Raw genomic sequence first — 10,504 nt, 5'->3', positions numbered from 1 at the left:
GACCGATCATCTCAGCTGTTTCTCCGTCCCGTGCTGGCTCAACTCAACTCTAACATGTGCAACTGTAAAATACACGGTCGTACGGCACAGGTCATGTGTGCATTAGGGGCTATGGACGTGCTGCAAGGGAGTATTCTTGCTGCCAGCGTGATTCACATACACGGCTGTCCACCAGAGCGGCCACAGCATCAGATGGCAATGGTCTAGCTGTAACGTATGACTGAGCCAGATCATCTTCTTGTAGAAAATTGAGCTCATGCGCTCGTGCCTGAACTTCACCATGAAAAAAGCAGACGCATTGTCTTGGGAATTCTGCTAACACTCTCCTTGAAGTTTCCTGCACTTCATTCATGTTTTAGCTGTCATGTGGGATGGCCTCCCAATGTTTTGGGGGCGTGTTGACGTCCTGGCGCACGAGAGAAAGAATGGGCGCGTCCTCAGTATTTCGTGGAGAATCAAAGGACATGGAATGAACCGCAGCTTTGCACGGAACCAAACAGGTGATATCGCCATAAACTAAAGAGCGCTGTGCTTCGCAGCTAATGTTTAGCATGCCGTACAATAGCATGACCTCACACTCACACACGTTTACACAGTTGCAGTGTTGCACCGTTGTACCTAAGCTCAGCTGCGTTCTATGACCAGGCCCCAGGCACGCCAACCCCTCCCTGTCTGAATCACATTGCGTTGGACAGACAGCGATTGTCCAATGACCTCATGGTGGGATATCCGTTGTATGCAAGGTGAATCAGACAGGGCGATGTGGGCGTGCCAAATGAGTTGACACGATGGCCTTTCCAACGAGGAGCCCCAGGGCACCTTGCGCCAACAGTGTGTTGGCATACAAGAGACACGGTCAGTCGCCAAGGCAGTGCTTCGCCAGACCCTCTGATTTTCCGGGTCCCGATACCCAAAAATGCATGATTTTGGGACAAAAATGGGAATCGAATCCATTATGGCGAGGCACTGTGTCGAGGCTAACACGGTCTGCATCGTGATTGAGTGCTCCTACCCGCCCTGAGCGTGCGAAACTGCTGCAGAATGTACGCAACAGCTGCAGCGCGCCAAGATGGGCTGCTGCTGCTTTGCGGGGGCCGCTCCGAGAAGGGACAGCCCCTGAACGACGCGTACGGACTCGCGCGGCACCGCGACGGCCGATGGGAGTGGGCTGCAGCCCCCAATGCCATGCCCGCGGGCCGCTACCAGCACGCGGCCGTCTTTGTGGGGGCGCGCCTCCATGTCTCCGGGGGATCCCTCGGCGGCGGCAAGATGGTCGACAAGCGCGACTCTGTGCTTGTGCTTGACAGCACCGCTGGCGTGTGGACTACGCCCGCCAAACGCGACGGCTCCGAGGACCTCAGCCGCCGCTGCCGGTGCGAATCCCCCTCCCCCCCCCTCCCGCCACTACCCCGTCTCGTTAGCGCATCGCACGTTCATGACGCGGTGCATTCGCAGGTCACAGCCTCTGATGGCCAGCATGATTGACATACGCGCTGTTCACCAGAGCGCCCACAGCACCAGATGGTCGTCAGTTACGCCGCGGAATGATCATGCCACAGCGCCAAGCTATTGATCCGCATGGATGCAGATCAATAGCCGTTCACAGCATGTTGGTCAGCATGCTTACAGCATTTCATCGCCATCGAGCAGCTCTGCCTGCAGTTGTTGAGCTTGGGTCCGCATCAGCCTCAAGTGTGCCCATTCATCCATCCATTCAATCATTCATCACATAGATAATGGCAGGAAATAGTCAACAAGCAACCAAGACAGCACATTCAAAATGATACAATTCATTGTACGTCAGCGGTTGGAACACGCAAGCCTGTCATATAAACATTCATTCATTCATCGTTCGTGTTTGCAATCCCGACCAACGCAGCGTGGGATACTGTGCTACAGGCACGCAGTGGCGGCCGTGGGACCGTATATCTTTGTCCATGGAGGCCTCATGGGATCCACCCTGCACTCGGATCTCCTCCTTGCGGACGACGGAGGCATGAAGGATCTCGCCACATACGACCCGCGCTCCACGCCGTGGATGAAGTGGTTGGAATCCGACAACCAGGCCGCCCAGATGCTCGCACACAATGCAGCGGAGGAGGCCGCTGCAGCCAGCACGCTCATCGTTCACCGCGTGCACACCGAGGGCGAGCAGATGGCTGAGGACACCTTCAGCAAGCCCGCTTCCCCCCCCGCCTCCGACGGCTCGTCCGGCAAGGAGCTCGTCTTCTCTGGGAACGCTGCAAAGGCTGGCCAGGGCGATGACGACGACGGTGGCGAGGTGGTACGGTTTTTTTCCTCCCGCACGTTGTCCCCTTTCCTCGCGATTGACAGCTTGTACTGTGATCCGCGAACAGCTTGTTCACTCTTTTGAAACTAGGAATCAAAGCTGGACTCGTGTCGGATCTCCTGTACGATCCAAGCTTCTGTGTGCTGTTACGCGCGACTGCAAATTATCATCGTCTGTTGACCGAACGAAGGTGGACTACTCCCACACCGAGTTGGCGCGGATGTCGAGGTATTACAATCTTCTGCGGAGCCAGGCAGCTTGCCAATGTCAATACCATTGTGTCAGTCCATGTCAGCCGGCTGACAGTGTGGGGGGGTGATGTGCAGCAAGTGCGACTCTTCCACCGGCCGTCGTCGTGGCCAACAACCAGTCGGGTTCGATGCGAGGCATCGTGCTGCAGCTGAGCATCGACCAGTTCGAGAACGAGAGCCGCCGCGTCGCAACGGGAATGCCGATGGCCTCCACCCCCCACAAATTCATGCTCGGGGACCCCGCGCGCTCCAACATGTTCTCCGTCAATGCCGCCGACCCCGGCGTCCACCGCCGCGTCATTCAGGAGCTTCTCCGCCCCCGCGACTGGAAGGCGCCTGAGGACCGCGCCTTTTTCCTGCGCGCCAAAGAAATCGACGACCTCTGCAACATGGCCGAGGCGTGCCTTCAGCAAGAGCCCACTGTTCTGAAGCTGCACGCGCCCATCAAGATCTTTGGAGGTGACATTTTCTCTCTCTCACACACTGCTCATGCGCCCTCATGCACTTATGACCCCCCTGTGATGCGACCACATTCCGATGAATGAAGGATGAAGACTGAACAGGATGCTGCGAATGCTCTCTGTTTGCTGCCGTCTGATACATGGGGGTGCCAAATTGGAGTGCTAACAACGTGCTGACGTTCGTCGGAGCTAATGATCTCTGACATTTGACTGGTTTTGTCTGGCAGAAGCTTCATCACGTGAAATTGTCGTGATGCCCATGTCGTTGAGATCCAGACCGACGCGGGCTGCCGTTGGGCACCACGGTTATAGTGCAAATGTGCAAACATTGTCATGAAAGCGTGTACTGTGTGTAGATCTCCATGGGCAGTTTGGCGATTTGATGCGGCTGTTCGAGGAGTATGGGATGCCCTCGACGGCCGGAGACATCACCTACATTGACTACCTGTTCCTCGGAGACTATGTGGACCGGGGTGCCTACTCCCTGGAGACATCTGCCTACTTCTCGCTCTCAAAGTGGAGCACCCCCGCAGTGTCCATCTTCTGCGAGGAAATCACGAAGCTGCTGACATCAACGCGCTCTTTGGCTTTCGAATGGAGTGTATGGAGCGCATGGGGCAGTACGGCGTCTTCATTTGGCAGCGCATCAACCAGGTACGCGTCGCGTGACAGCGTGCTGCAAATCAGGGACTGGCTTTGATGCTGCGAAGAAGAGGGTTTGTGTCAGCGTGTGCTGTGCTGTGCTGCGACTATCCTACAAATTGTATCGCTACCTCAAATGTTAACGTTCGCCGCGACTATCTGCTAAGTGCGTTCCTACCTCGAATGGTATTATCATATTTGCCAATATGCTCTTCTGTCATGCCGTGCGAGTGCGTGCTGCCCGGATGTGCTGGACACAACGCCCGCACACAATTCTGCTTGTTACAGGGCGTTCTCCGTCGGATGCACGAATTTGCCAATTGTTTCCAGTTCCCATGGAGTTTTCTAGGCCGCACAGTCATCATGGCAGGAGTGCAAGTACCGATTCCAGTATCACGTGTATACGATTCAAGATGCATCTAGAAATGTCGCACAGTGCAAGAATCTTCAAGAGTTCTCGAATCAATACAGGTCTATCTTGTTCAAACCGGAACGACAAAGTGTCCGGCGTCACCAATCGTCTGGCCTACAGAGTCCTCGCTAAATTGAATGAGAGGGTTGTCTGGTTTACAAAATTGGCAGTTATGGAAAGATTGGGCAGCACAGGGAACACGCAGCTCAGAACTCATAGCAGAGCCATTGTTGGAGCGGTAAATCGTGAACAATTGACAGCAGCTTATTATTCTGGAAATGCTGAAAAAGCATGCGTGCTTTCCTTGAACCTTCAGCAGGAGTGTACAGCCGACCAATGATGTTGATGGCAGCAACTTTTTAGTCACAACCAGGAGCAGTGCATGGAGCTCAACAAGTCACCACAACGTGTATCTATCAACCTATCTTTAACTCCTCCGCAAGTCTGTGAAAGCTGGATGCTTTTTGTGCAAAGCTTTGAACCAAAGCTTCTGCTCTAGATACGGTGAACATCAGATTTCCCTTTTTTCGTGTTTGTAGGTAGGTGGAGATGCTTCGTTATGTTGTTTGTCCTGTCAGTAAGTCTTAACCGCACGTGCTCTCTTCTCTTTCACTGTCAAAGGTGATGGTGTTTCCGTGCTCTCCAAGTTTGGCTCATACGAGCGACAGCGTGTTTCATGACGCGCTTGCCTGCTGACATTCATTGACCTATATTGTTCTGAACAAAGACACTTGGCTGTTTTCGGCTCGTATATATGTGATGTAATGATGGTGGCCACGCGGTTCTCAGGCTGACTTGGGGGAGTTCATGCAGGTGTTCAACTGGCTGCCGCTGGCTGCGCACATCGAGGGGAAGATTCTGTGCATGCACGGGGGCATCGGGCGGTCCATCAACCAGATCAAGCAGATAGAGGTTCTCAGCAGACCGCTGACGATGGAGCAGGGGGGTGGTGGTGTTGATGGACCTGCTATGGTCCGACCCCACGACCAACGACGGCGTGCAGGGCGTGCGACCCTCACCGCGCGGCCCCGGCCTTGTCACGTTGGCCCAGATCGCGTCAAAGATTTCTGCAAGAACAATAACATGCAGATCATCGTGCGTGCGCACGAGTGTGTGATGGATGGCTTTGAGCGCTTCGCGCAAGGTCACCTCATCACTCTTTTCTCCGCCACCAACTACTGCGGTACGGCGAACAACGCCGGGGCGATCCTCGTCCTTGGCCGCGATTCGTCATGGTGCCCAAGCTGATTCACCCCCTGCCTCCGACAAGCCCAGCGTCGATCGGATGATGGGTGGTTCGCCGGAAGGTCAACCGCAGCTGGACACCTGGATGCAAACATCAACGAGGAGCGGCCTCACCCCCCCCCGTGGCCGTCCCGACCTCAACGGCGAAGGTCCCTCGTTGGGATATTTCTAGTCGCACACATTTCCTGATTCCCCTCTCTGAGGTACATGGCATGGCGCAAGCGCGGCTCGCCACGTATACTCGAAGCACCATTCCATTGTGCCCCTCTGTGCCGAGGAAGCCTTGGCTTCTCTCCTGTCATTCGGATCCGCACTGACAACGAAACATCGTAGGCCCAATGATTTTGGCGAGAGGGGCATTGCATAGATGTCAACATGATGTACACGGGTTATTGTCGCCCCATATCGTCACGTTCATGATGCTATCCATGCTGGCCTGACACTGCAATGAGTTGCGTGTCGTCCGTTCGTTGTTGTAATGCAGGTCATGGATTGTTTGTGGAGCCATATTGAAGAAGTGAATTGTTGTATATTATTATACAATAATTCACTTCTTCAACAGTGTTGAAAAAGATATAACCTTGCAATGCAGTCGGTTGCGATTGAAAGTCGGAGTCTGCTTGCCGCAATGACAGTTGCTTGCATTGGTTGGAAGATACATTGGAGTTCCTTTTGACTGGGACAGAGGCTGACGACACACATGACTGGACAAAGAGACTCCGCCGTCCACGGTGGCTTTCAGCAAAGCAATTGCATCAGAGAGCCGTTAAACAGGCAGGCTGGCATGCATAGCCATCCTGCAATCCGAACTACATGGGCCTAACGAACAAAGTGTCACTCATCACCACTAACTCGCAACTATTGTGTCCATTCGGACGCCGGAGCTCTGTACTCATAGTGTTCTGGGAAGGAGGTCACGTGCTGAAGTGGCCCTGTATCATGACATCGAGACATGGTGTTGCTCGCCAACGACTGCACTGGCGGAGGAACATTGTGCACAGCGCTTAGGCCGATGCAACGGCAACCATGAGGTCGCTGTTGATGCGGTCGAGCGCTCCCTTGATGGAGAGATCGATCTGGGACGAGCCATACTCCACAATGAACCCAGCGATGAGCGACTCATCAATGACAGGCTTCAACTTGATGTTCTTGGAGCCAGTGACCTCCTGGAGCTTCTTAGCGACCAGGAACTGCTGCTCTTGTTCGAGCTTCACTGCTGACCGGAGGTAAGCAACCTGAACACAGGCACCTCAGTCATTTCCCACGCTTCAAAAAATCCACCTGACATGACTGGAGTAAACGATCAGCGATACTCTCCATGGTTGTTGGCAGTATGCAGCAATGCAGCAATGCGACCTGTGTATCTGCTTGTGCTCAGGATTGAGTGTTGTGCCATCGACTCCCAGCAATCATGTACACACAACACTACATCGAGTGCGTCTGCAGCATGTCTGCAGCAGCGTGGACTATCCAAATCGATTGCAGAGTTCATACTCGGGATTCAGGATCAAACAGCCATCAGCTCCTGACAGTCACATCGCCCTCCCCGCGTTGCTAAACAGGAAGATGATCCTCCGAAGATTGTGAAAGGGGCCTGCACATACCAGCGCTCCCAGGGAGCAGACTCAGCAGGACGACGAGGTGACAGGCACACAGCAGGGATCAAGTTTGAACGCACCTGTGTGTTGGTGAGTTGGCAGTACTTGACCTCGAACTGTGCAATGATCGCCTCGATGTTGTCCATTCGCTGGCGGTCCACAAGGAGCTTGAGGAAGTTCGCTGTGATGAGTTGGAAACCGGCCTCCTTGGCAACGGAGTCAATGACCTTGGCCTTCTTCTCGGCTGTGATGACTGGGTTGCAAATGAATTTCTTCAGGGCATCGTCTGACTTGAGCATGGCCTGAACCATACCACACCCATCAGCACATGCCGAGAACTCTTGGCCGTCTGTTTGACACCGTGATCATGTTTGGTAGATCGCTGAGAGGGACTTTCAAGCGATTCAAAAGGACGGGCAGTTCAATGACTGTGCACACTGAGAGCGACTTCAAGCAAGGTGTGACCTAGAAATCGGTATCACGCACAACCATCAAGCCGTAGCTGCCACGACTCGTTCCGAACTAAGAGCCTTTCTTTGGTTAAGGAACGGCAAGTTTGCTTGCCGTGTTGGGACAACAATCTCAAGCACACCGACGACGCCTTGCCGCACGCCACCTGTGGGAGCGATTCTGATTGAAGATGTGCCCGCACCTCAAGTCCGGCGACATCCGTGTGCACTGCCTCCAAGACATCTGTGTCCTTGGCCAAATCAACGAGAGCGTTTGCGTACGAAATGGCAACCTCCTTGCCAGCCTGAACCCACACAAAATTGTCAGAAGCCCGCGATACATTTCTCGCGCGCCCAGGCAGCATCGGCATCAAATCCAGACATCTGTAAAGCTACAGGAACACTTCACAAGTTGCAGGCCCTGCGCAACGGTATGACCCTAGGGTATCTGCCTCGAGGAATCAGGCCGTCAATCAAAGCCAGTCCACATCTTCAAAGCCATGGGATGAGTCGTCGAACTAAATTGAACATTTCGACACACAGTTGCAATTTTACATATGTGCGGGCATGGGTTCGTGACCACGTTTAAAGGTCGACTTCGAATAACCGTGTACTTCGAACATGCACAAAAATCCACAACCACGCAGCATGTAAATCTTATTTTTATTCGTAAACCATGTCGCTTGGGCCTCTCATGGCTTCAAATATGGGCAAGGGCTTTGGTTGAAAGGATGATTCAGGGCCCAGTTGTGGGCAGCCCGACGAAGTCGCACAAGCATGAAAAACCGCTGAACGCGATGTCACCAAATGGTTTTGAAGCATGTGACACATCGAGTGGTGGGACGAACGAGAGAACAATGTTCCTACGTGTTCCGCAGGCACGCTGCAACGTTGGCATTAGAAGACGTACAATCGAATGCGGGAACATTATTAAGCATGACGAAGTGATCGTACGCAGGATAAAATAACACTTGTAGTATCGGTCGCAAACAGTCTTGTGCACTCCACAAGCTGGGGAATTGCAAGAAATACCACAACGCAACCCCGATTGTGCCTTTGCCGCATGGCACAATTGGGGTTGCCGCATGCTGAATAGCATACCAGGACAACGGCCAATTCCGGCAACCTAATGCATGTCTTTGCAATGCATTCCAACCAAAATAACTTGCTCCCTGGCTGGTTGGTGCATGTGCGCTGGTGCAGAACCCAGGGATCTTTACAAGCCCCTTCCTCAAGACAACAGGACAGTGCGCAGTGAGCGCTGGAAACATGCATACAAGCAAGTTTTACCTGAAGTTTTACAACCCTGCGGGCTACTGGCTTCGCAGCCAGGGTCCTGCAGAAAGTCCTGGGAGCAGACACGCGGAAAGCCATCTTGGAGTTTTGGCTGAGCTATGCACCACCTGGCCTAAAACAGAGGCAGCTATCAAGGTACAAGAGCGAGCTCCATGTGTCGCGAACGCTTTGGCTATCCTTTCTCGCACATTGACGAGCGTCAGCCAAACCAGGTCACCGCAACTTTTAGTTGTCGGGATCTAAGTGACGTGAGATGACGTGTGCAGAGTGCCCACGTGACACAATTCTCCACGCAAAAACAGGTTGAGAAACAGGACCTGGACCAGGTCCTGCTCCGAGTCGAGTTGGTTTTCGGCTTTGTGGATGCAAACGGCGAGACTGTTCACCTCAATTTGCCTGCTTGCACATACCAGGGGTGCGGGCGCGCACGCACGTGAACGTTGTTAGCTTATTCAATAGCAACCCTGGCACAAGCTCGTAGACAAACGTGTGCTGCTACCGATAGGAAACAGCCTCGATGCGCATCAAGGTTACTGCATTGGTGGTGGAAGATGTTGTGTCACTACGCAGACGACCGAAAGCGCAGTTGTCCTGGCAGGGTCGACGATTCCCACGTGGAGTGCATTGCACTTGCAGCCACAGGCATGTCAAAGTGGAAGAAGGCGATGCAGTTCAGCATGGGTGCATATGAGCTTCTGTTCTTTGTACACTTGCCAATTTTGCGGGCATGGGACAAGCAACACAAACCAAATCTCTCCAGACAACCATAGGGACAGCTCCGCGCTCACTTTTCTGTTCTACTCCTGTCTCGCTTCTTTATTTCATACAACCAAGGCATGCCCAGCCTTCCATGTCGGATGGCATGGTGACAGATTGATACTTCTTGGTGAGCTGAGATGGTCACCCTGCTTCATGCATCCATGGATGCGTGCTTTCAGACACAGCCTTTTTTGCCTCAGAAATTATCGGCTTTGGACCAGCGTGCACCCAAGGCCCTTGGGCCAAGGCTTGGCAGGGGCCTGGCCGACTACGTAGCGAAGTCCCGTCATATGTGAGTGGTCACGTAGCGCGATGACGGGCCAGTAGCTGCGGTGTCTGCATGGGCAATTGAATCTGCGTCTGGCATTTCTCTTTGCAATGCTGCACATTGCCGACCAAATGCCTCACTTCCTCTAACGAAAGTGCCAAGTCTAGATAGAGGGCATTTCGTTATATTCGACTTCACAGTTGCCACTGCCCTATTTGAACAACAGTTCGGGGTATCTCGTCAACGTGTTATACACATTGACGAGGGGAAAACAAGCGCCTCAATACCGTGAGAATGCCACGCAGACGGGCGGTTCCCAGACGAAAGCATCATCAAACAAAATCCTATTTACGAATGCGGCTCTCAAGGACACCGGCTGCGGGGGGATGAATGGCGACAGCCGGGGCTGTAGCCACAAGATCGGGGGTCTGTGCAGCAGTCTTGCTTGCACTGTTCTTCTCGGAATACGCGCGTGAGCCGCTGTGCGGGGTGAGTGTCTCGGTAGTTGTGGCGCGTGTGAGGTGCGGCCTCAGCAGCGCGATCGGCACATGTGCGGGTTCGACTGAGGACGCCCTCGATGACACAAGGGCTGAGAGACTGAGGTCTTCATCACCCTGCATGACTTCGCACGTGTCAGGCGACGTGGCGAGCAAGGAAAGCTCAATACGGCTGCTCCCATCTCTCACTTGCGTGCAGACTGACTTGTCAACAATGAAGCGGTACAGCCCTCCTGCATCACCCGCATTTCAGCGAGGGAAGATGCTATGGCACGCCATTCCGCCACATATGCTCTCCACAAGATACCAGTGCATGTTTGCTTTTCGCAGGCATGC

General features: G+C 53.6%; 1 protein-coding gene and 1 pseudogene across 1 annotated transcript; one reads left to right on the top strand and one right to left on the bottom strand.

Annotated features, from left to right (window-relative positions):
* The first annotated feature begins 1,041 nt into the window (after positions 1-1,041).
* On the top strand, positions 1,042-5,345 carry LOC149808649 (serine/threonine-protein phosphatase BSL2 homolog; annotated as a pseudogene).
* A 781-nt stretch (positions 5,346-6,126) lies between these two features.
* LOC149808648 (ATP synthase delta chain, chloroplastic-like) lies at positions 6,127-8,763 on the bottom strand. The gene is made up of 4 exons (XM_089995208.1): positions 8,639-8,763; positions 7,552-7,653; positions 6,980-7,201; positions 6,127-6,536 (listed from the first exon to the last, which is right to left on the bottom strand). The coding sequence occupies exons 1-4, from the start codon at positions 8,720-8,722 to the stop codon at positions 6,306-6,308; spliced, it is 639 nt and encodes a 212-aa protein (XP_089851334.1). The 5' UTR covers positions 8,723-8,763; the 3' UTR covers positions 6,127-6,305.
* Between the last annotated feature and the right edge of the window lie 1,741 nt (positions 8,764-10,504).

Source organism: Nuphar pumila, unplaced genomic scaffold (genome assembly GCF_984573655.1).
Source record: "Nuphar pumila unplaced genomic scaffold, dmNupPumi1.hap1.1 HAP1_SCAFFOLD_2520, whole genome shotgun sequence".
In the NCBI taxonomy this organism is placed as follows: Eukaryota; Viridiplantae; Streptophyta; class Magnoliopsida; order Nymphaeales; family Nymphaeaceae; genus Nuphar; species Nuphar pumila.
This window is presented reverse-complemented; position numbering and strand designations above follow the sequence as displayed.

Coding starts and splice junctions, on each gene's coding strand:
- LOC149808648 (XM_089995208.1), bottom strand. CDS start 8,722: ATGGCTTTCCGCGTGTCTGCTCCCAGGACTTTCTGCAGGACCCTGGCT. Junction 7,654..8,638: donor GCAGGGTTGTAAAACTTCAG/GTAAAACTTGCT, acceptor GTGTGGGTTCAG/GCTGGCAAGGAGGTTGCCAT. Junction 7,202..7,551: donor CGGATGTCGCCGGACTTGAG/GTGCGGGCACAT, acceptor GGTATGGTTCAG/GCCATGCTCAAGTCAGACGA.